Source organism: Acomys russatus, chromosome 31 (genome assembly GCF_903995435.1).
Source record: "Acomys russatus chromosome 31, mAcoRus1.1, whole genome shotgun sequence".
Lineage (NCBI taxonomy): Eukaryota > Metazoa > Chordata > Mammalia > Rodentia > Muridae > Acomys > Acomys russatus.
The window spans coordinates 9,249,916-9,276,059 of NC_067167.1; the positions used below are offsets into that span (position 1 = coordinate 9,249,916).

General features: G+C 46.7%; 1 protein-coding gene across 1 annotated transcript in view; it reads left to right on the forward strand.

Annotated features, from left to right (window-relative positions):
- Positions 1-26,144, forward strand: part of Aldh1l2 (aldehyde dehydrogenase 1 family member L2) — a 45,241-nt gene that overhangs the window by 18,426 nt on the left and 671 nt on the right. The window contains exons 9-22 of the mRNA XM_051139861.1: positions 232-323; positions 2,112-2,259; positions 4,034-4,153; positions 4,948-5,075; positions 6,752-6,902; positions 9,083-9,153; positions 9,236-9,341; positions 11,799-11,886; positions 12,376-12,469; positions 14,737-14,836; positions 18,664-18,762; positions 19,500-19,665; positions 22,448-22,553; positions 23,914-24,113. Of these exons, the coding sequence (XP_050995818.1) occupies positions 232-323; positions 2,112-2,259; positions 4,034-4,153; positions 4,948-5,075; positions 6,752-6,902; positions 9,083-9,153; positions 9,236-9,341; positions 11,799-11,886; positions 12,376-12,469; positions 14,737-14,836; positions 18,664-18,762; positions 19,500-19,665; positions 22,448-22,553; positions 23,914-24,113 (1,669 nt within the window). The remainder of the gene's footprint in view (positions 1-231; positions 324-2,111; positions 2,260-4,033; positions 4,154-4,947; positions 5,076-6,751; positions 6,903-9,082; positions 9,154-9,235; positions 9,342-11,798; positions 11,887-12,375; positions 12,470-14,736; positions 14,837-18,663; positions 18,763-19,499; positions 19,666-22,447; positions 22,554-23,913; positions 24,114-26,144) is intronic.

Below are 26,144 nucleotides of genomic sequence, written 5' to 3' on the forward strand. Positions count from 1 at the left end.
ATTCTAGTCAGAAGGAACAAAAGCTCACACGTAATTTTATGTCACTTCCCATGGGGCCAAACTGGTAGGGGGAGGGGAGCTCAGGTCACTTCTTCACATTCATTGGCTACATGTGACTGAAGGAGATGCTGAGCAGTACCGCCATGCTGGGATTTGGGTGAAGGACAAGGACCTCTCTGCCCTGGGATGCTGGAGGACGCTTTTTCATGAAGATGATTCTTTTTTGTGCAGGTCATCTGGGCTGGAATTTTAAGCAACGTCTCTGTGATTGAAGACTCCACAGACTTCTTTAAGTCTGGAGCAAGCTCAATGGATGTTGTGAGGTAAAGCCACCATCTCTGAACACTCGTCCCCACCCACTTGTCTGTCACAGCTTTTCATGTGTTTGATTGTTTCTGTGGTCACACTCACAGATCTTTTTATATGTTGCTAACCAGGTTGTTTTCACATTTCCTTTCATGTTTCTTTTTAAAAAATAATTTATTTGGCTGGAGAGATGGCTCAGAGGTTAAGAACACTGCTTGCTCTTCCAAAGGTCCCGAGTTCAATTCCCAGCAGCCACATGGTGGCTCACAACCATCTGTAATGAGATCTGATGCTCCCTTCTGGTGTACATAAATGAAATTATTTAATTTTAGTCTACGTACATTGATGTTTTGACTGCATGTATGTCTGTGTGAGGGTGTCAGATCTCCTGAGACAGAAATTACAGACAGTTGTGAGCTGCCATGTGGGTGCTGGGAACTGAACCCAGGTCCTCTGGGAGAGCAGTCAGTGCTCTTAACCACCAAACCACTCTCCAGCCCAGGACACTAAATCCTTACCCACCCCTGTCCCAAGACTTCCTACCTTCTCCAATCTTCTAACACCTCCCCTTTATTCATGGGGTAACCAAAGATAGTAACTCCAAGAACACATGGCATCATCAAAAGTCAAGGGGCTTAGGCCCCTAAACTGTAGTTTTCATGAGTACCTAGAAATTTCTGGTTAGCATACTGAGGATTTTAATGCTGTATTGCTATTATTGCTGACAAGATGACTGCAGGAATCGCTCATTCCCTGTTAAAGTGAGTTACATTCCTCATTCCTTACTTTATCAAAACATATATTTACTTGGGTGGAAGCTCGTCTGGGCAATCACATGTCATGGCACATGTGTGGAAGAGAAGAACGTGTGGGCATCTGCTCGTGCCTTCTACTCTATGGGTTGTTAGGATCAGGCTCTCAGGTTTGTTGGCAAGTGCCTTTACCCCCTGAGCCATCTTGCTAGGCCTGTGGTTATTAGCCTAGCAATTTACAGGCACAGTACCTTTCTCAGGGAGTAAGTGATTAGAGGGCTGTATGTGGTGGGCTTTCCACACCGGACCTGATGTATCTTTCCCACTTGAGGTCAGCTAACAGCTGAAAAGGACTTGTGATGCTATTGACCTTCTATGGGTGCTACCAAGTGCCTGCGTTAAACATGTAACAAACAGACGGGTGCTCTTCTTGCGTAGATAGACTACAGAAAGTATTCCCTGTTACATTCAGGTCTCATCATCTTTCCAGTTAGGAAGCTGCCTTCTCCCTCCCCCCCTTCTCCCTCCCTCCCTCCCTCCCATTTTTTCTGAGTTCATTTGAAAGGTATAGACTTTGTGCCGTAGCTAAAACATCTTTCTCTTATCATATTTATAGTTGTGGTTAAAGTTAAAAACAACAAAAGTGTCTTCAAGACAAGCTTTTAACTTTTTTTCATGCCACATCATATTTTAAATTTATTATTATTTTATGTTTCTGTGTGTGCCTGTTTGTCTTATGTGCATCACATGTGTGCAGTACCCACAGAGGCCAGAAGGGGGTGTCAGATCACCCTGGAGCTGGAGTTACAGGCAGTTGAGAGTTGCTCTATGTGGGTGATGGGAACTGAACCCAGGTCCTCTGTGAGAGCAGCTAAAGTGCCATCTCTCCAGCCTCTGTCCCATGCCTTAACCTCTTCTGTAGTTGCCACCGAAGGCAATCTTGTATAATGCAAACAGGAACCACGCCAAAACCACTTGACCAACGCCAGCCAGCGAGCAGGCTGTGAACTCTTTAAAAAATACCACCTAACACGGGCAGGTTCTCACTTTAAGGCTGGTGGAGGAGATCAGACAGAAGTGCGGGGGGCTACAACTGCAGAATGAAGATGTCTACATGGCCACCAAGTTTGAAGATTTCATCCAAAAGGTCGTGCGCAAACTGAGAGGAGAGGACCAAGAGGCAGAGCTGGTGGTGGATTATGTAAGTGCTACATCTTTAGTTATTTTCTTACAATAAGCATCTTTGTGTAAACCAATCTAGTTCAGGTATCAACTTAATACCAGTAGTACAGGAAAACCTCACTGCCACACTGCTGTTATAGACCCAAATTTGCACTATAATTCTTTTTTTTTTTAATATTTATTTTATTTATTGCATATGAGTGCTTTATCTGCAGAAGAGGGTACCAGATTACATTATAGATGGTTGTGAGCCACCATGTGGTTGCTGGGAATTGAACTCAGGACCTCTGGAAGAGCAGGCGGCGCTCTTAACCACTGAGCCATCTCTCCAGCCCCTATAATTCTTAGTATGAATTTCATCTGCATTTATTATGAAACCTACAACAGGTTTTTAATTATTGCCTCATTCACTGTCTTTTTTTTCTTGTTTTGTTTAATTATGTGTATGCATGTGTATCTGTGGTTTTGTGTGTGTGTGTGTGTGTGTGTGTGTGTGTGTGTGTGTGTGTGTACATAGATATAGATGTCCTCCTGTATCCTCTATCATCTGGTACATGTTCCTGTGAGGCAGGGCCTCTCCCTGAACCTGGGGCTTGCATCCGAGCTCACATTTTCTTGGCTATGTTGGAAGCCACACACCCCGAGTCATCTTCCTGTTTCTGTGTGGCCCCAGAGCTGGGGTTACAGGTGTGCCCGGCTTTCCTGGCTTGTTAAGTGATTGCTAGGATCTGAGCTCGGGTTTAGCAAGTGCTCTTGACCACCGAGCGGGCCATTTCTCCGGCTTCATATGTTGCTGTTTGCTGTCCTTTCATTCCAGCCCAAAGGTTCACTGGGATGTCATTGCACTCTTGTCTGCTCATTTGGGGATGCGTTCATTTCTCCTTCCTTTTGGAAGAACGTGTTCACGGTAGAAGGAAGATACCATTTTTCTCCATTTTATCGGTGGGAACCCTGAGCTTGATGGAAGCAGACACAGTAATCACAATCTCTGCTTGTTATCTAGCACCATAGAGTGCAATAAAGCAGCTCGTGTATAACAGACAGAGTGTAAGGAAGAATTCTTATGATGGCCCCGAATATAGGGAAATGCCACCGTAAACAATTTCGAAGGATCGAAGTGGTGCTGTTGAGTCTGCCACTAGATGGCGCTGTCCACGGTTGTTTGAGGCACTTTTCTTCTGTGTAATGCCGAACAGCTGAGCGGACTAAAGCCCAGACCAGGGATTCAGGCCTCCATTGGCATCGGAGCATCATGAGCGTGTCTGTTCTTGTGACAGTAGATGGCACTAGGATCGCACATTAGCGAATATGTTTCTTTTTAAAAGGTTATTTTAAGCCGGGCGGTGGTGGAGCACGCCTTTAATCCCAGGACTTGGGAGGCAGAGGCAGGTGGATTGCTGTGAGTTCGAGGCCAGCCTGGTCTACATAAGCGAGTCTAGGACAGCCAAGAATACACAGGGAAACCCTGTCTCGAAAAACAAACAAACAAACAAATAAATAAATAAATAAATTTAAGGTTATTTTAGGATTTTTAAATGTTCTTTTTAAGTTTGATTGAGTGTTTTGCCTCACGTGTATGCTGTGCACCATATGTGTGCTTGGCTCCCTCAGAGGTCAGTAGAGGGCATCAGATCCCCTGGAACTTGAGCTGCTATGTGGGTCCTGGGAACCAAACCCCAGTCCTTTGCAAGGACAACAAGTGCTCTTACCCATCTCGAGCTCTGTGATTTTTTTTTTTACCACTGTCTGCTATCAAGTTGACAGGCACAGAAATACACTGACTTTATTCCCAGGTTACAAAGGAGGTCAACGAAATGACAGTGAGGATGCCGTATCAGTGTTTCATAAACGGGCAGTTTGTGGATGCCGAGGACGGAGAGACGTACGACACGGTCAACCCCGCGGACGGATCTGTGAGTAATGACAGCCCCGGTGACTGGCAGTGATGAGCTTTTAGCTTACAGGGCTGTGCACCAGGCAGATGGAGGCCCCCCGCACTCCTCATGCAACTATGTTCCATTGGGTCTTTCTAACCCGTTCAGCTCTGACACTAGCCACTATGAGCTATACCAACCCTTTTTTAATTTTTAAAAAATATTTATTTATTTATTTATTACATATATAGTGCTCTGCCTGCATGTACACCTGCAGGCCAGAAGAGGGCATCAGATCACATTATAGATGGTTGTGAGCTACCATGTGGTTGCTGGGAATTGAACTCCGGACCTCTCGAAGAGCAGTCAGTGCTCTTAAACGCTGAGCCATCTCTCCAGCCCCCCTTTTTTAATTTTTTAAGCAGACTGAGTATGATGGATTTAGACTGCTGTGCCCATACACTGCAGAAGATCTTTCTGTACAGAGCTCCGTGGGGGTGGAGGTGGGGGATACTCCAGGCTCTGAGAACTCACAGCAAGCAATTCCACTTCCGGAGGAAGAATTGTACACTTGCCCTAAATGTGCTCTTCCAGAATAAGATGAGGCATAAGATGGACCAAGATCAGGTTCTGTTCTGTTTCCACAATCAAACTGTCTATTTCTTTTTCTTTCTTTCTTTCTTTCTTTCTTTTTTTTTTTTTTTTTTTTTTTTCTGTCATGGAACTTTTTTTTTCACTTGATAAGTAATACTTTTGCTATTAATATAATATTAATTCCAAGAGACACATCTAGAGATCCCTTAGGTGGTCTGTTATTGCTTGCCTTGAAACAGACAATATGCAGAGTATCCTACGCCTCCTTAGCGGATGTTGACAAAGCAGTAGCCGCAGCCAAGGACGCATTTGAAAATGGTGAATGGGGAAGGATGAACGCCAGAGAGAGAGGAAGACTGATGTACAGGTGTGTCTCCTGCAAGAACGACAGTATCTCTGGATATTGGCTGACACTGTCAAGACTTTAAAAATTCCCACAAAATAGTCTATCTTGAATGCCCCCCCCCCCCCGTGGAAGACATGACATGTCTTTCAGTACTTGAGACATGTAACACCCTACAAGGTCACCAAGAGCTATGTAAGATCATGCAAGCCCCACAAAGACTAAGGGAAGTCCCCAGGCAGGGCTGTGGCAGAGGAAACGGGTCCTTCTGTCAGGTCTGAAGGGATGCAGGAAAAAGTGACTAGAACCCAGCGGGATCCAGAGCTGCAGAAAAGCACTCTACAGTGGTCTTAGAAGGGAGAGCTTTGGTGCTGGAGAGATGGCTCAGAGGTTAAGAGCATTGTTTACTCTTTCAGAGGTCCTGAGTTCGATTCCCAGCAACCGCATGGTAGCCCACAACCATCTATAATGAGATCTGGTGCCCTCTTCTGGCCTGCAGATGTATATGCAGCTAGAGCACTGTATATATAATAAATAAATCTTTTTTTTAAAAAGCGGGGGGAGCTTTAAGCCCTTGACCTCGTCCTTCACCCACGTCCCAAATCTCAGTCACCAGGTAATACGGGCTATAAAGATCCTCCTCCAGGGCCACGGGCCAGAGTAGAAAATGGACAGAGCTGCTTGTGGGGGACATCCCCACACCCTTGTTTTCAAGGACAAGGAAGGAAGGAAGGAGGGGAAAGTGCGATATTACACTGGAGGGATATTACAAATGAGTACATGTTCTAGAAGTAATTCGTTTCAGCGGTTCATCCTGGTTTCTGCTTACCTATGGCTAAACATCTGAGCTGAACTGACAGATCTCTTAGAGTGAAAAGCACTAGGGAGGGGTCATGTCAAGCCCAACTTTGAGTGTCCCAAAAGAACATTTTGGGAGGGATGGAGGGAGGGAGGCCAGAAGGGAGGGAGGGAAGGAGGGAGGGAGGAAGGGAGCTAGGCATGGGAGATAAACACAGAAGACATATTAATACTATTTCACACAATCCCACAGACCCCACTCACCTTCCTAGTGACACTGGCACCTTGGAGACTCCACTGTGGCCTTTGTGATCCATTCCACATGCCTGCTTTGATCTCTTCAGTTACTTCTGGAAACTTTTCTGTACAACCAGAAAGCCACAAGTGTCCACGGTCCTCAGGCGTCATGGCTCACTGCTCTGACACCTCCCTGTGTATTAATGAACTACTCCACCTTTGACCTTTGACCTTTGACCTTTGACCCACCACCCCCTTCCGGCCTGTGACCACTGGGGCTCAGCCGCTACTCTGCTGCTTCTGCACATAGGAGGCAAAGGGCACATCTGGGGACATGGTTGGCTTCTCCCTGGAACTCAAAAGATAAAAGGCTGAGGGGTAGTTCATGGTAGAACACTCACCTAGCATATGTGAGGTCCTGGGTTCTGTCCATACCCCTGCAGAAACTGTAGTAATAATCTCCTGAAAGAAACCATTGATACAATGATTTTATTTAGTACCTACCTTCCAGGACCACGATCTCCAGAGGGGCAGGTGTGCTTCCTCTCAGGGACTAGTCTCTGGGATCTCAGTCCTGGGTTGGTACCCTGTGCAGGGCTGGCGTATACAGCTATCCGGGTCTCCATCAGTGCGTGCTGAGTGGATTTCTTTCCCTGACTCCACAGACTGGCTGACCTACTAGAAGAAAACCAAGAGGAGCTGGCGACCATAGAAGCGCTCGATTCCGGGGCTGTCTACACCCTAGCTCTGAAGACTCACATTGGAATGTCTGTGCAGACATTCAGATACTTTGCAGGCTGGTGTGACAAAATTCAGGTAGAGCACTAATGCTCCTCATTCCTAGAGGGAAGTGGCCTCAAGCTCGCTAGTTTGCAGAGGGGTTGGGCTGCAGGTCTGTGATAGCACGCTATGTATATTCCCTGGCATCTGGAGAAGAGCAATGCTAGATCCCCACACTGAAAAAGAGCAGGCCCACCTGCTACGGCCTCCTTTAAATATTTTTTATTCGTGTGTGTGTGTGTGTGTGTGGGTGGGTGGGTGTGTGCACACTACAGCATGTCTGTGGAGGTAAGAGAGCAACCCTAGACAGTTAGAATTGATTCTCCGCCTTATTTTTGAGGCGGGGTCTCTCGTTTTTTCTTGCCAATGTGTACACCAGGCCAGCTGTACCAAAAGCTTCTCGGTGACTCTTTGATCTCTGCTTACCATTTCTCATTGGAGCGATGAGATTACAGATGTACACACCTGGCTTTTTATGTGACTTCCAGGGATTAAATTTAGGCTGCCAGTAAGGCATCTATGGCATGTCCTTTTACCCACTGAGCCATCCCCCTAGGCCCCACAAGCCTTCATATAGCAGTGTGAGCCCTGCCTCCACAGTGGGGGTTAAGTCTCTAATGCATGAATTATAGGGGCACAGTAAGACTGTAATCATGGTTAGAGCAACCATGGGGAGCGAGCAGATAGCTGTTACCCCTTATTCTAAGGACATAAGCATGAGGAGAGGGGTGCCTTTCCTGTGCCACAGCAAAAGAACCAGAGAACTAGGCTAGAGCTCAAGAGTTCTGACTCTGAGGTCTGGGCGGAGTCTGGGCACCTTGTACTGTCTTCTGAGAGCATCCAACATCTGTGGGGCTGAGATGCAGCTTGGCTGGTAGAGTGCTTGCCCAGCACACATGGAAGCCCAGGCACCACATAAACTGGGTGCGCTGGTGTCGCTGTAGTGTAAGAATAGCCACAAAATGGGGCTGGAGAGATGGCTCAGCGGTTAAGAGCACTGACTGCTCTTCCAGAAGTTCTGAGTTCAATTCCCAGCAACCACATGGTGGCTCACAACCATTATAGAATGTGATCTAATGTGCATTGTATACATAATAAATAAATCTTAAAAAAAAAAAAAAAAATAGCCGCAAAAAACACCAGTCGGCTTCTTTTTCTTTTCTTTTTTGGTTTTTCAAGACAGGGTTTCTCTGTGTAGCCCTGGCTGTCCTGGACTGCCTTTGTAGACCAGGCTCGCCTCGAACTCACAGCGATCCACCAACATCTGCCTCCCGAGTGCAGTAATTATAGGCATACCACCATCCCTGGGTACTGGTCTGCTTCTAAGGCAGGCTTTTTTTTTTTTTTTTTTTTTTAAATAAGAAAACCGGTAACTAGGTAACAACCAGGTAACCAGGTGTAGGAAACAAGGAAGGGTACCATTACACCATTTTGACCAAATAAACAAAGTATCCCTATCCCTCTCATAATTCTTTTGAGAATGACTCAATAATTCATTCCAGCGCTGGGGTTTACATTGAATACTGCCTTTTCATATTAGCTGACACAAAAGGAGGGGGGCTATTATCCATAATTAAGCTTAGTGTTTTGATTAGTAAAAGATCAACTTTTGTCCGTGTTCCAAGTTATACAGACAGAGAAAAGAGGGTCATTCCAGCAAGAAATCAGGCTTGGAGGCAGCGGAGAGGTCCAGCCTCGATGAACTGGTCCTCAAACAGCCACGCAGAAGCCTATTTGTTTATTCATTTATTTATTTTGGTTTTTCAAGATAGGGTTTCTCTATGTAGCCTTGGCTGTCCTAGACTCACTTTGCAGACCAGGCTGGCCTTGAACTCACAGTGATCCGCCTGCCTCTGCCTCCCGAGTGCTGGGATTAAAGGCGTGCACCACCACGCCTAGCTCAGAAGCCTATTTATTGATTGTCACACAAAAGTTGTTTTCCGGACAAAACAATGTTTCCCGAAGGAAAACATCACACTGTTTACAGTGCTCACCAACGTAAGTCATACCAGATGTGCCAGGGCCACCTTGTGACCAAAGTCATGCAGAGGCTATACAGCTTCTTCAGAAGAACTTTATAGGGAACAGGAAACAAAACCAGGAATCACTGTTTTCAGCAATGGGTCAAAGCACTTCTAGAAAACAACTCTTCTTCAATCTGATGTCTACCCTAGATATGATTCCACTAGAACCCTCTGAAAGCCTCTTTCTTCCAGGGCTCTACAATTCCAATCAACCAGGCCCGACCAAATCACAACCTGACTTTCACCAAGAAGGAGCCACTTGGGTAAGACCAGGAGGGAGCCTTGAGGGACATGGCTGTCAGTGCTGCTGTGAGGACACTAAAGGGCATGGCCTCCTCCCCACAGCACCTGTGCCATCATCATTCCTTGGAACTACCCCCTCATGATGCTGGCCTGGAAGAGCGCAGCATGCCTGGCGGCAGGCAACACCTTGGTACTCAAGCCTGCGCAGGTGAGCATGGCCAGCAGGTCCCCCTCGCCTGCAAACTTAAAACAGACAAACGCCTAAAAACAGCAGACCTTTGTGCTGGCCACAGTTCATGGGCAACTCTTCATTATGTTATTGGTAAATTAAAAATTGCGTGCTGGGGAGAAGTGTATTCACATAGAGATCGGAGGAAGAATCCCAGCAGTTGGTTTTCCTCTGTTATATTGCGGGATCTGGGAATTGAACTCAGGTCTTTGGGCTTGGTGCCAAGAGCTTTATATGGTGGGCCATCTTGCTGGCTCCATTCACACTGCATTACCAAAACCTTTGTAAAGATATGGAAAATGGGCCGGGCGTGGTGGCGCACACCTTTAATCCCAGCACTGGGAAGGCAGAGGCAGGCAGATTGCTGTGAGTTCGAGGCCAGCCTGGTCTACAAAGTCAGTCCAGGACAGCCAAGGCTACACAGAGAAACCCTGTCTTGAAAAAAAAAAGATAAGGAAAATGGGTGCTGAAGGGCTCAGAGGTTAGGAGCACTGTCTGCTCTTCCAGAGGACCTGAGTTCAATTCCCAGTACTCACAGGGTGGCTCCCAACCATCTATAATGGGATCTGATGCCCTCTTCTGGCATGCAGGTGTACATGCAGATAGAGCATACATATACATAAAAATAAATAAATGTTTTTTAAAAGATGAGGGGGGAAAGCACATAAAAAAATAACTTAGTAACTTAGTAACTATGGCAACTGTGTAAGGTCCTAGGGGTGTACCACCTTTGGCACTGTGATTGTAACACTGTCATCCTCAAACGTGTTGAGCCACATGTGCAGATATCCTGGGAGGCAAGCTGCTGGAGAGCTGCAGATTGAACAAGCCTGCAAACATGGATACCTGTGGGTAACAAGGGGATGCTTTAAAAAACACACACACCAGGCACTTCTCAGAGCCATCTATTAATGCTACAGATGTTTCTGTTTGTTTTAAGACAGTGTCTCTCGTGGCCCAGGCTGGGTTTTAATTTGCCACGCAGCTGAAGGTGACCCGGAACGTCAGATCCTCCTGCTGCCACTGCCCAAGTCCTCTGATTACAGGCAGATGCCACATCCAGCATCAGGAGCAGTTTAAGTGCTATTCTATCCATGGTGGCTCCATTCCAGGGCATAATAACACACTCTGTGGACCAGTCCCCTCTTCAACTATAGCACTGTGATAGACTAAACACACGGCTACAGCAGGCTTCTGCTTTTCCAGTGTCTGTTGGGCCAGCCTCTCACCCAGTCTCTCCAGACTGCCATGGTCTGAGCCTCACGGAATAGCTCATGCAGTACCTCTTTTCTGTGTGCGCTGCAGTCTTTGACGTGCAGATCCCATGATTTCTCCATTTTATGAAGGTTCCTTAAGTTAAAATAAGAATACAGTCTGTGGTTCCACACAGCCAGACCTGTCAATTGCACACGGGGCAGCTTTCAGAGCCGAGGAGCGACTGAGGGGACGCTGACACAGACACACACAGCCAAGTGAGGGAACCCCAGCAAACACACACAGGGAACCGCTGTGATCCCCCCATATGCATGCACGCACGCGCACACACACACACACGCACGCACACACACACACACGCACGCACGCACGCACACACGCATGCACGCAGACCTCCCCTTGGCCTCCTGACCTTCATTCAGACTGGACATTACTGTCTAGACCTACATGTGAGTCCCGGGTGGTTTACTGTGTATGTCAGTTGACACAGACTTGCTTTCCATCCTTCACCGGATCCTCCTGCAGAGTCCACTGTTAGGGACCAACAGCACTCATTTACATCCCCCGCTAGTGTGCAGAAAGACGAGAGAGAGAGAGAGAGAGAGAGAGAGAGAGAGAGAGAGAGAGAGAGAGAGAGAGAGAGAGAGAGACAGGCAACATAACAGAAACGCAGTAAAGACTTAGTATCTGAGTGATCTGGGTGAACTACGTACAAGGAATTCTTTGGGACTATTTTGGTAACTTTGCTGTGAGTCTGAAGTTACCTTACAATGAAAATTAAAATAAACAATAAAACAATGTAAAAATACAAATAAAACGAGCTCTTAGGGGCTGGGGAAAATAGCTCATTTTTAGAGCATGAAAGCCTGAGTTCAAATTCCCAGAACCCATGTAAAGACCTGAATATATATGCATGTGCCTGGAACCGCAGCATTGGGGGTGGGGGTGGGGGTGGGTGGACGGACACAGGTAGATTCTAAGAGTTTACTCGTCAACCAGCTTAGCGGAAGCAGCAAGCTTCTGATTCAGTCAGGGACCTTGTCTCAGGGCAATAAGGCAGGCAGCAATAGCATCCTGCTCTGGCCTCTATACGTGAGCACCCCCACACTTAGGTGTGTGTACCTCAAGTGTGCACCACACCCACAAAGGGAAGCGGGGGAGGGGGGGCCCAGAAGAGGACAGGACAGGTTTGCAGATGGTCATTACCGGCTTCACTTCTAGGTCACGCCCTTGACGGCTCTGAAGTTTGCAGAGCTGACTGTGAAAGCAGGCTTCCCCAAGGGGGTAATCAACGTCATCCCCGGCTCAGGTAAGCCTGCAGGGGACAGGCTGTGTTCCGACCGCGGAGTGGGAGCTAAGTGCTGTTGCCTGCTGCTGTCTTGGCCCCACATCAAAACTAAAGGCAGCTCACCAAGCATAAGTATACTTAAATACAAATATTAAGAGTGGAAATCTAGTGTGAGGTGATGCATGTGGAAGGCTGGATAGCATTGTAAAACTGCCCTAAGGTAGGCCATTTTGATTTTTTTTTTTTCTTTTCTTTTCTTTTTTTCTTTCTTTCTTTTTTTTTCGGTCATTTTGATTTTCAATAAGCACTTCAGAAAATGACAACCACGGCATATCCATCAATTAAGGGGAGATGCTGACACAACTGCGTGGAGGATATTGTTTTAATAATCTGCTTGTAATTAAAGCAGAAAATGTAAAATGCAGGCTCAAATGCAAGTTTAGAAACCTACTTCAGCAAACGCTCCCAGAAAGATCTGAGTCATGTTTTGTCCCCTAATTAATTCCGCAGGGGGCGTTGCAGGACAGAGGCTTTCTGAGCACCCCGACATCCGCAAGCTTGGTTTTACTGGCTCCACCTCCGTGGGCAAACAGATCATGAAAAGGTACCAGCGTGCCGTGGGAAGCCCACTCAACCAGGCTTCTGCTTGGGTTTCAAAGGATCGTTTTGGAACAAGGAAAGCCTAGGTTGGGGATCCGGCTTAGTTGGTCAAGTGCTTGCCTGGCATGCACGAAGCCCTGGGTTTGACTCCTAAAGTTCCATAGAGCAGACGTGGTGGTCCACCCTGTAAGCTCAGCACTCTTGAGGTAGCAGCAGGAGGGTCAGAAGATAAAGGTCGTTTTAGTGGCTACAGAACAAGCTGCACCCAAGACCTTGTCCCCAAAAACAAACAAACAGCAACAAGACTAGAGTGAGAAAAAAAAGCCACCATCAAATGGAGACATTGACTTTATCACTGACGACTCCTGAGACACGTGAGTGTAAGACAAAGCTTCCCAGCGCCTGCCCACAGTTGAAACCAGATCCACAGGCTGGAGTCAGAGCTGTGTGGCCGACTGCTTGCCTAGCAAATCCAAACAAACACAAACCAACACGAAGGTAAAGAGGTGGTAGGCCACAGAGCACAATGATCAACTAAAAATGAGTTAAAAGGGCTAGAGAGATGGCTCAGAGGTTAAGAGCACTGGCTGCTCTTCCAGAGGTCATGAGTTCAATTCCCAGCAACCACATGGTGGCTCACAACCATCTATAATGAGATCTGGTGCCCCCTTCTGGCCTATAAGCGCACATGCAGGCAGAATACTGTATACATAATAAATAAATAAATCTTTTTTTAAAATGATTAAAAACAAAACAAAACAAAATTTTAAAAAATGATTATGAACTATGGCCAGAGACATGCGGTAATCTTGTGGACTACTTTTTCTCCTTTCTTCGATTCTATCCACTCTAAGTAAGAGTGTTTATGAGGGCTGGGACAGACCTCATAGTTTGTCATTATCACCACTCAAACTGAAAAATAAACAAACAACATTAATAAAAGGAGTAAAACAACTAATACCTGCCTAACGGAAGTCTAGCCAGCTGTCTTTTGCTTTGCAGACCTTAATATAGCAGAACTCCTTTTGGGGGAGGGGAGTGTTCTCTCTTTTAAAAAAATACTTATTTTTTTCCTTATTGTATGAGTACACTGTCTGCATGTACACCTCCATGCCAGAAGAGGGCATGAGATCCCTTTATATAGATGGTTGTGAGTCACCATGTGGTTGCTGGGAATTGAACTCAGGACCTCTGGAAGTCCAGTGCTGTTAACCTCTGAGCCATCACACCAGCCCCAATATGACTGAATTCTTTTTTTTTTTTTAAGATTTATTTATTTATTATGTATACAGATCTCTGCCTGTATGTACACCTGCAGGCCAGAAGAGGGCATCAGATATCATTATAGATGGTTGTGAGTCACCATGTGGTTGCTGGGAATTTAACTCAGAACCTTTGGAAGAGCAGGCAGTGCTCTTAACCGCTGAGCCATCTCTCCAGCTCCCATGACTGAATTCTTTTTTTTTTTTTAAGATTTATTTATTATGTATACAGTACGCATTAGATCACATTATAGATGGTTGTGAGCCACCATGTGGGTGCTGGGAATTGAACTCAGGACCTCTGGAAGAGCAGTCAGTGCTCTTAGCCCCTGAGCCATCTCTCCAGCCAATTTTTTTTTCAAGACAGGGTTTCTCTGTGTAGCCTTGGCTGTCCTGGACTTGCTTTGTAGACCAGGCTGGCCTCGAACTCACAACGATCTGCCTGCCTCTGCCTCCCGAGTGCTGGGATTAAAGGCGTGCGACACCACACCTGGCTGAGTTTTTTCTATGAGAATTCGCATCCTGTGACCGCCCATGTGTCAGTGTGAACCACCATCCTTTCATGGTTTTTTTCTCCTTTTTTCTTTCTTTCTTTCTCTCTCTCTCTCTCTCTCTCTCTCTCTCTCTCTCTCTCTCTCTCTCTCTCTCTCTCTCTTTTTGTTTTGTTTCTCTATGTAGCCTTGGCTGTCCTGGATTCACTTTGTAGACCAGGCTGGCCCTTCAAACTTAGAGATCTGCCTGCCTCTGCCTCCCTGAGTGTTGGCATTAAAGGCGTGCGCCTGTCCTCTCTGAGGACACAGTTCTCTGTGCAGCAGGGCTGGCTTTGAACTCTTCACTCTCCACCGAGTTCTACTTCCGGAATGCCGGGATTACATGCATTTGCCACCATGTCCTCATAAACGAGGTTCCTAATATTTATGAGGCACAATTGTGTAGAACCGATCTACGGTTAGAAGTGGGGGGGGGGGGATGACTGCCTAACTGCTCTTTCCTGTTTATTTTCGTCTAGCTGTGCTGTGAGCAACCTGAAGAGAGTTTCCCTTGAGCTCGGTGGCAAATCCCCACTTATAATATTCAATGACTGTGAACTTGACAAGGCAGTACGGATGGTAAGTGGGCCGGAGCCGGGCAAGAGGTACCTACTTCTAAAACACATTTTAGGTCCTTTACTGGTGGTCTTAGATCATATCGAGTTTAGCTAGTGATAAGTAAAAGCCATGTTTTCGTTTATCCGAAGGATGCTTAATTTTTTTAAAACGGCACATTGAAATACCTCCAGCCTATCTGCTGGCATCTTGCCTACTTCATCCTTCTTTTCTGTTCTAGAAACAGGGCTCTGGTTAAACTGCCTAAACAAACACGGCAAAGGGTCTGCCTCCATGCCTGACAACCTGAATTCTACCTTCAAGGCCCACATGATGGAAGGAAAAACTGCTGTTTGTACATTGTCCTCCGAAGTACACACACACACACACACACACACACACACACACACACACACTCACCCACACACATTATAGCATCCATGCACCTGCCTCCAAAAACTAACACAGAAGAGTTTTAAACTAAGAATCAGAAGCAGTTAGCAGGGCTTGCCTATGCATGCATGGGACTCAGGGTTTGATACCCGGCACCCCATAAGGTAGGCATGGTGGAACTCTCCTATACTCCTGGCACACAGGAGTTGGAGGCAGGAGGATTCAAAGTTCAAAGTCATCCTATGCTGCATACTGAAGGCAAGACTGCCCTGGGCCAGAGACTCTTGTCTCAAAGCAATCAGTCAACCAACCAACCAAGAGCACTTGGCAGCTGAGCTTAGTGAGTAACGCACACCTATAGTACTAGTCAGTCAGGAGAGCTGAGGCAGGAGGAGCAGCTGAACCTGAAGTTCAGAACCTGAATGGACCATATCACAAGGCTCCATCCCTTTAAAACCATAGTCCTGGGCTGGAGAGATGGCTCAGAGGTTAAGAGCACTGGCTGCTCTTCCAAAGGTTCTGAGTTCAATTCCCAGCAACCCCATGGTGGCTCACAACCGTCTATAATGAGATCTGGTGCCCTCTTCTGGCCTGCTGGTTCACATGCAGGCAGAATATTGTGTACTTAATAAATAAATCTTAAAGAAAAACAGAAACCACAATCTTCTGTAGCAATCAGTTTTCTGGTTCCTGCTTAACAGGCCACCACGGAGGAAGCTAGGTGAAGAGGCACAGGATCTAATTTTGTGCCCTACAGGATTTGAACTACTTTAAAGCATGGAAACACAAAACAAGAGGCTCAATTGTCTAGCTGGGCGAATCCTCTCTTTTTTCTGAGACAAAGCTGCCTAGTAAACCAATGTGAGGGGGCGGAGCCTTCTAGTGATTGGCTCTAGTGGGTGTGGCCTTCTAGTTCTGCATGGAACAGTCTCCGCCCCCACTGCCTGACTGGAATCAAATGAGCTTTCTCTGCCAAACCCCACTGGGCCAAGGTCCTAAAGAGAGTGGAGAGGTTTGCCCTGAAGACGACCCACACACACTCCCCTGGTATGGGCCCATTTGTGTCCCATATAGGGGCTCTAGCGACCAACACAAGGAGTAACACAGAATGACACCAAGGCCAAGACTCCACAGGATATGTTCATTCCTAGGAACTTTCCCAGAACATTCCAGAGAAAAGGCAAGGGAAACAAAAGTGGAAAGGAGATTGGTTCCATTGGCTTACTGTCATATGGTTTTTGAGGTTTATTTTTATTATTTTAGGTGTATGAGTGTTTTGTCTGCATGTACATCTGTGTACCACCTGTGTCCCTGGTGCCCACGTGAGGTGGTGAGCCTCCATGTGGGTGCTGGAAATCCAACCTGGATCTTTTGCAACAACAACGAGTGCGCTTAACCACTGAACCACATTCTAGTGCCTACTGTTATTTAGAAATATTTTTCTTTTTGTTGTTTTTTTTTTCTTTTCTTTTCTTTTTTTTTGTTTGGTTTTTCGAGACAGGGTTTCTCTGTGTAGCCTTGGCCATCCTGGACTCACTTTGTAGACCAGGCTGGCCTCGAACTCACAGCGATCCGCCTGCCTCTGCCTCCCAAGTGCTGAGATTAAAGGCGTGCGCCACCACGCCCGGCACTGTTGTTGTTTTTCGAGACAGGGTCTCTCTTGGCTGTCCTGGACTCACTTTGTAGACCAGGCTGGCCTCGAACTCACAGAGATATTCGTGCCTCTGCCTCCCAAGGGCTGAGATTACAGGCATGTGCCACCACTGCCCAGCCCTACTCTTGTATTTTTAAGAGAGACTTTTTTTTTAAAAAGTATGGATGTTTTGCCTGCATGTATGTCTGTGTATCACACGTGGGGTGTGGGGGCTGAGAACTGAACCCATTCCCTCTGCCAAAGCAACAAACGCTCTTAACTGCTGAGCTATCTCTTCAGTGGTGCCCCACGCCTATTATATTTATTATTTTTTTAAAAAGATTTATTATGTATACAGTGTTCTGCCTGCACACCACAAGAGGGCACCAGATCTCATTATAGATAGCTGTGGGACACCATGTGGGTGCTGGGAATTGAACTCAGGACCTCTGGAAGAGCACATAGTGCTCTTAACCTCTGAGCCATCTGTCCAGCCCCCATTACATTTTTAAAAGTACCACATCTTACATTCGTTGAGTGTGTAAGAGGAATGACAATTATGAAGGGTGAAAAGAAAAACCATAAGCACAAAGACAACCAGTATGCACTGGGCTCAGAGTGCCATTCTCTTCCTATTGGTCACAGTCACACAATGGAAATCTATACCCTTCAGGAGCCCAGCTCTCACCTATGAGAACTGTTTATACTGCAGGAAATGCAGGTGCAACTGCGAAGTGCCTGGAGTGTTTCAGCTCCAGTTTAGGGAGGATGCACTCAAAACTCCGCGAGTCTACACAATCTGCCAATTTGTTTGTTTGGTTTGGCTTTTTGTTTTTTTCTGAGACAAGGTTCCTCTGTATAGCCTCGGCTGTCCTGGACTCGCTTTGTAGATCAGGCTGGCCTCGAACTCATGTCGATCCACCTGCCTCTGCCTCCCCAGTGCTGGGATTAAAGGCATGTGCCACCACACCCAGCCAGGAGCGTGGGTCTTTCCTTTACTCCCACTCCCAGGGATAGGGCTATGTGAATTTGAGGCCAGCTTGGTCTATATAACAGGTTCTCAGCCAGTTGGGCCTACATAGCGAGGCACCTTCTAAAAAAACAAACCAAATTATTTTGGGTATACTCTCAATTGTCACACACTTGTAGCTAAGTGTTCATGAACCCAAACTGGGAAAAGGTGAAAGGAATATCTCTCAGCAGTTGCCTTCACTAACAATCAACGGGACGGACCTCTCTGTTATCTATGGCCTCTGAATAGTGACAATTGGGGTCAGGGGAGATGGCCCAGTCAGTACCGCAAGCTCACGGACCAGCATTTGGATTCTCAGCACCCACCTGAGAAGGCAGGTAGACCGGTGTGTGCCTGGAGTCCCACCCAGAAATGGGACACTGGAGGATCCTTGAAGTTCAGTAGCCAGCAGGTCTAGGTAAACAGTGAGATCCCTTGTCTCAAAAATAAAAAAATAAGGGGCTGGAGAGATGGCTCAGAGGTTAAGAGCACTGGCTTGCTCTCCCAGAGGTCCTGAGTTCAATTCCCAGTAACCACATGGTAGCTCACAACCACCTATAATGAGATCTGGTGTCCTCCCCTGGCCAGCAGGCACACCATTGTATACATAATAAGTAAATCTTTAAAATAAAAATAAATTTAAAAACTGGAGAGCAAGTGAGGAAAATATCTAGTGTTGACTCCTAGTTTCCACATGCACGTGCACACACACCTGAACACGGGCTCACATGAAGTGCCCTCGTTGTGCGATCGGATAACAGCAGTCTTGCTGAGCAATGCTAACTAACACTGCTTTCTCTTCTGCTGCTGAAGGGCATGGGCGCAGTATTTTTCAATAAAGGAGAGAACTGCATTGCAGCCGGGCGGCTGTTTGTGGAGGAGACCATCCACGACGAATTTGTAACCAGAGTGGTAAGGCTTCTTCCGGTCTGCTGTGAGGTTTACGGGTCCAGCTCATTCTCAAAAAGCACACTTGGGATCATTTGTGGCTCTCTGGATGTGAGACAGCAATAGCAGTATTGTGACAACAGTTGAGCTGGCTCGGGGAGCAAGTGACCCAGGGACAGACTGAATACAAAGATAGACACAGACAGACAGACAGACACACACACACACGGAAGTGTGCTGGCACATACTTGTAATCCTGATGCTGGACAGACAGCAGAGACAAGCAGATGTCTGGGACTCACTGGCAAAATAGCTTAGACTACCCAGCAAGCTCCAGGTCAAGGAGAAACTCTAAAAAAACAGATGGAAAACACCTGAGGAAGAACAGCCAAGGTATCCAATCACCTCCACGTGTGTACACACACACATGAATCTGTGCATGAAGGCATGTGTGCACACACACAAACACATAAACAAACACACAGAAGTATAGGAGATCGTAGGATCTGACACTTGATGACATTTCCAAACAGAGACCAGACATTTCTAGGACTTGTTATATTGGTTCAGTACAAGCATGTGTTGCACACAAAAAGCTATGAAAACCCCCCCTCCAAAACCAAACAAACAATAAAAAGGACTTGGCCAAGAACCACACATCGGGCAACTGCTCACTACAAGAGCCACGTGTAACAACTCAGGCAGAGAGTTCCACTGTTCCGAGTAACAGGGAATGTTTGTGTGGGCTATGTACTACACAGGTGGAAGAGATCAAGAAGATGAAAATTGGTGACCCACTGGACAGATCTACAGACCATGGGCCCCAAAACCACAAAGCCCATCTCGAGAAGCTGCTGCAGTACTGTGAGACCGGGGTGAAGGAGGGGGCCACGCTGGTATATGGAGGAAAACAGGTGCAGAGAGCAGGTGAGAGCACCTCTGGGGACTTGCCTGCCTGATGCTTATGCCCCACACCCCAAAATCTGAACGGTTGGCGACAGCTGTTTCAGAGCCATCCTTGCACAAGAGTGGTGTGTGTGTGTGTGTGTGTGTGTGTGTGCGTAGAGGTCTGTGTGTAGACCCATCTGATACCTCTGGAGCTGCAGGTGCAGGTAGCTGTGAGCCTCCAGATGCCAGTACTGTAACCCCCTGCTAGACCAGTACATACTTTGTTTTGGTTTTTTTGTTTTGCCTTGACTGTCCTGGACTTGCTTTGTAGACCAGGCTGGTCTTGAACTCACAGCAATCCACCCATCTCTGCTTCCCCAGCGTTGGGATTAACGGATGTGCCACCACAGCCCTGCCCCAGTGCACAGTCTTAACCATTAAGCCATCTCTCCAAACTGAGTGGTATTTATATTATAACCAAACTTTGGGAGTTTTTATTTTGTTTTTCAAGACAGGGTTCCTCTATGTAGCTCTGGCTGTCCTAGATTCACTTTGTAGACCAGGCTGGCCTCGAACTCACAGTGATCCGCCTGCCTCTGCCTCCTGAGTTGCTGGAATTAAAGGCGTGCACAACCAAGCCCAGCTATGACCAAAACTTTTATCTTTCCATCCTGCTTGGCCACTTTTAAGCTGGTGCACAGTGGCAAACCCTGTTTTTCCGAGCCTAAGTTTCCTATGTAGAACAGGGTCAGCTGTGCACACACTGATTTATAAGGCAAGGGGACTAAGAACACTGATGGGCCAAGCAAGCCTTCCAGGGAACAGGCGTGATGGTGTTAGCAGGCACTGGGTGGTCATCTTGAGTCTTATCACTCTTGTCACTCAGCCAGCCCGGCCCAGGGAGTTTCCTGCTGTCAACACAGGCTTGACACTATGATTTCCAAAAGCAGAGGCAATGACTGTTCTGACTGTTTCTTTGGACCACCTCTTCATCTTAAATATTGGTAACTCCAACGAAAATAAAAGTATTTATCCCATGTTTCCTGGATGAAATGAATTTCCAGAACACTGAGCAGTGAAAGAGGGGACACTTTCACAGAAGAATCCTTTGGGGGATGGGGGTGGGGAAAAGAGCAGAAAAGTCACCATTTTTTATTTTTCTAACACATGAAATCACTGATTCAGAAAGAAAAATGGTGGTCCACTCAGGTTGGTGTTGTTAGATCAAGGTATGGGGAGCCAAAGAGATGGATCAGGGGTTTAGAGCAGTGGCTGCTCTTCTAGTTTGGTTCCCAGCTCCCACATGGTGGCTCACAGCTGTAACTCCATCGCAGAGGTCACCCTATTCTGGTCCCCATGGGCACCAACCAAGCATATGGTGTACATACACATCTGTAAGCAAATATATGAAATATCTCTTTTAAGCCAGGCGCCCTTTAATCCCCAGCATTCGGGAGGCAGAGGTGGGTGGATCTCTGTGAGTTCAAGATCAGCCTGGTCTACAAAGCGAGTACAGGACAGCCAAGGATACACGGAGAAACCCTATCCTGGAAAAAGAAAAGAGAAATATTATCTTTTAAAAGATTTATCAGCCAGGCGTGGTGGCACACGCCTTTAATCCCAGCACTTGGTAGGCAGAGGCAGGCGGATTGCTGTAAGTTCAAGGCCAGCCTGGTCTACAAAGTGAGTCTAGGACAGCCAAGGCTACACAGAGAAACCCTGTCTAAAAAACCAAACAAATAAAAAAAGATTTTTCACTTTTCATTGCCATGAAAAGTGTATGGTTGTTTGACATGTATGTATGTCTGTGCACCACATGCGTGCCTGGTGCCTGTGACAGTTGGAAGAGGACCTGAATCACCTGAGGTTACAGATGGTTGAGAGTCACCAAGTGCTCTTATCCACTGAGGTTTCTCTCCAGGCCCCCAATTACTATTTTTTTTTAAAGGAATCTATTATATAGAGAAAGAAGTATCACCCCAACAAAGCAATGCAAATTAAAAGTGCTATGGTATAGCCAGGCAGGGTTATACCTCTAACTCCCTCACTTGGGAAGGCAGAAAAGGAGGCAGAAAAGAGGTTCAAGACCAGCTTGGGCTATGTAGGAAGTTCCAGGCAACCCGGGGCAATAGGGAGACATTGTCTCAACAGAACAAAACAGAAAGGGTAAGGCAGGAGGAGGAACTATTAAAGTAAAGGACACGTGAGAGATTATAAACACCTCACCGTAGACGGATTTGTCTTAACCTGTTAAATAAAAAGCATAACCATCAAACAATGAAACAAAGTAATAAAATGCAAAACACAAGAATGTGTGATAATCTCTATTGTGGTTATGGATTTGTTTTGTTCTTTAGTTTTTCAAGACAGGGTCTCTCTTTGTAGCCTTGGCTGTCCTGGGCTCCCTTCGTAGACCAGTCTGGCCTCGAACTCACAGGAATCCACCTGCCTCTGCCACCCGAGTGCTGGGATTAAAGGCATGGGCCGCCACACCCAGCGTGGCTATGTTTTTTTAAAATACCTTTTCTTTTGCCTGACTTGTACTAAAATGCTTGGAAGAAAAGAACCGGAGAGCCCAGGTCTTGCTTTAAGATGTCTATGGGGGGAGGTAGGAGACATCAAATCCAATATGGTAAAACAAGCATATTTATTTCACCAAGTACATCCTCCATCTTATTCAACATGCAAGATGTCCATCGCTGCATAGAAACGCCAATCTCTCCTTGTTTTGCTAACCCTGGGGTGGGGCTGGAACTACTTGAGAAAACGAAGGTGAAAATGATCTTACCTACGATTGATAACTTTCGTGTCTTCGTCACAGGCTTTTTCATGGAACCCACTGTGTTCACAGGCGTGGAGGACCACATGTACCTTGCCAAAGAGGAATCCTTCGGGCCCATCATGGTCATCTCTAAATTCCAAAACGGGTATGTTCCTTAGGCTCACTGTGTCCCTTGGGTTTCAACTAGTAACTTCCCTGCCTCTGCCTTGCGCTGTGCATAAGAGCATGCGATCAATGAACATTCTCCACCCTAAGACTAAGTCAATCGATTAAATACTTGGAAGCATCTGGGGTTTGGGGAGACTGCTCAGTGGGTCCAGCACTTGCCGTGCAAACATGAAGTCTGTAGTTCAGATGCCCAGAACCCGCTTAAAAGGTAGATGTGAGGCCAAGGGTGGTGGCGTGCACCTGCGATCCCAGCACTCTGGGGAGGCAGAGGCAGGTGTATCTCTGTGAGTTTGAGGCCCCTGCTCTATAACTCGAGTCCAGGACAGCCAAGACTACACAGAGAAACCCTGTCTGGAAAAACAAAAACGAACAAACAAAATAAACAGAAGATAGATGTGGTGACACGATGCACCCATAAACTCAGAGCTGGGGAGTTAGGAGCCTGAGGATCACCTGGGGTGCTGGCTTGCCATTCCAGCCTAAATGGCGAACTCCAGGTTCAGTGGGAGACCCCGTCTCAAAGACAGAGGTGACAGAATGACTGGTGGGACCTGGGGAGGGATTTGGGTAGGCACCGAAGTGCTCTCAGCCTGGATAGATCTGAAAAGTGGAATGTACAACATGCTCTGAAAACCAGGGAAGGGAAACAGACGCAAACAATTCTCCAAGACGAAAGAGATGAGGCTGGTCAAACAGCAAGAGGCACTGTGTAGCATATGTGTGACCAGTGGAAGATTTGGGGTTACAGTACAGCTTGCAGATTTCAGTGTAGGCTTGGAGTTTTTAATTTATAAAAAGTATAAGCATAGGGGCTAGAGAGATGGCTCCAAGGTTAAGAGCACTGATTGCTCTTCCAGAGGTCCCAGGTTCAATTCCCAGCAACCACAAGGTGGCTCACACCATCTATAATGAGATCTGGTGCCCTCTTCTGGCATGCAGATCACTACATACACAAAAAAATGTGTAAGCAGCTGGGCGGTGGTGGCACACGCCTTTAATCCCAGCACTTGTGAGGCAGAGGCAGGTGGATTGTTGGGAGTTCGAGTCCAGCCTGGTCTACAAAACTAGTCTAGGATAGCCAGGGCTGTTATACAGAGAAACCTTCTCTCAAAAAAGCCTTTAAAAAAAAAAAAAAGCGTACTTGTGGTTTGAATAAAAATGGCCAACTAGGCCCATAGGAAGTGGCACTATTGGGACAGCCAAGACTACACAGAGAAACCCTGTCTAAGCAGGTACCAGAGATTTCCTGTTATAACATGCAAAAAAACTTTCCAGCAAAACGATTTTCCTTCACTGTACTTTTAATGGTGTTTTCTGCTTCTGGAAACATCTCACAGGGACATTGATGGAGTGCTGCAGCGAGCAAATAACACTGAGTATGGCTTGGCCTCTGGAGTTTTCACAAGAGACATCAACAAAGCCATGTATGTGAGTGACAAGCTAGAGGCGGGAACGGTTTTCATCAACACCTACAACAAGACAGACGTGGCGGCCCCGTTCGGTGGAGTGAAGCAGTCTGGCTTTGGGAAAGACTTAGGTACGCGCAGCGAACTCTGCTTCAGTGCTTCCGTGTTACATCTCTCTCTCTCTCTCTCTCTTCTTTTACACACACACACACACACACACACACATACACACACACACAGTTCCATGCAACACCACTCCCTCGTTGTTTTCAAGGGTATCTACTAACATAGCAGCTTATGAAGGACACTGGAACCTTAAAAAACATTGAATGCATTCTAAAGCAAGTATTTATCTGTGTGCTCGCACGTGCAGTGGCATACATGTGGTGCGCAGGGGACAACTGTGAGTTGGTTCTCTCCTGTCACCAAGAGGGTCCTGGAGATTAAACTCAGGTCATGGGGCTTGAGAAGTGCCTTAATTCACTCAACCACCTCAAGTGCAAATGTTTTAGCTAAAATGTGATTTTTATTTTAAAAAATCTGATTTTTTTAGCTGGGCATGGTGGTGCACGCCTTTAATCACAGCACTCTGGAGGCAGAGGCAGGCGGATCTCTATAAGTTCGAGGACAGCCTGGTCTACAAAGCAAGTCTAGGACAGCCAGGGCTACACAGAGAAACCCCGTCTTGAAAAACAAACAAAAAGCAAACAACCAAACAAATCAAACAAAACAAAACCAAAACCCAAAAAAACAAAACCAAACAAAAACAAACAAACAAACAAACAAACAAAAAATCTGATTTTTAGCATAAAGTTGGTTTAGTTTTGTGGGCTCAGTGAAATCTGGCAGACAGTCTGTGGGTCTTAAGTAGCTCCAAGAGTTGATCTTATCTCTAAGGTGAGTCTTCCGGAGACACTGAGGTAAGCAGGGCCTGTTGGGCCTCTAGGATTAGACATGGGCGACGCCAACATAGTTCACTGTAGTTGATCTTATCTCTAAGGTGAGTCTTGCGGAGACACTGAGGTAAGCAGGGCCTGTTGGGCCTCTAGGATTAGACATGGGCGACGCCAACATAGTTCACTGTCAGCAGTCACCCTGACACCGTCCAAACCGTAGCTCACTGTGGATGCCCAAGCTGTGCTGGGCCCTAGTCCACGCTCTGTACTTGCCCAGCATAAGCAAGTGTAGCCAGCAGAGACAGGAGTTAGGATCTCAGTTGTTCAGATCAGGAGAACAGGGCTCAGGATGGCTGGGTGAGTCGCCCAGTTTCACACACAGGCACTGGCAGAGGTTAAATGGCAGGCTCACCTCCTACTCTGTAGTGCTCCATAGTATAAAAAGACATGTATCGGGAGGCAGAGGCAGAATCGCTGTGAGTTCAAGGCCAGCCTGGTCTACAGGGAGTGTCCAGGACAGCCAAGGCTACACAGAGAAACCGTGTCTTGGGAAAAAACAAACAAACAAACAAAAAACAAAAAACCATGTACGATGAGAGAGCGTGGTGCGGAGCTGCATGCCTGTGACCCAGCACTTAAGAAGTTGAGGTCGGTGGCCAGTCCAAGAGCACCCATGGCCAAACAGCAAACGAGAGGCCAGCCTGGGCTACGTGTCAACAGATTCTGAAATACAGGGTTTGCTGAAAACTATTTACACATTTGGTTCATTTGGGGAATTAGATTCTCTTTCCTGACGATTTTCAACACTATTTCCAAGAGTAAAAAGTGGTTTTTCCGAGCTGGGCGTGGTGGTGCCTGTGATCCCAGAACTTGGGGAGGTGAATCTCTGTGTGTTCCAAGGGCGGCCTGGTCTACAAAGCGAGTCTGGAGTCCAGGACAGCCAGGGCTACACGAGAAACCATCCTAGGTCTAAAACACAGCTGAGAGGATTTCTTAGACAATTTTTAAAAAGATTTATTTATTATTATGTATACAGTGTTCTGCCTACATGTACATCTGCAGGCCACAGGAGGGAATCGGATCACATTAAAGATGGTTATGAGCCACCATGTGGTTGCTGGGAATTGAACTCATGACCTCTGGAAGAGCAGTCAGTGCTCTTAACCACTGAGCCATCTCTCCAGCCCAACAATTTTTTTTAATATAGAAGCAACCATGCTAGTTCTGACAGGGCAACTGTCAAAGGCTTGTCTGTCAGACGCTGCA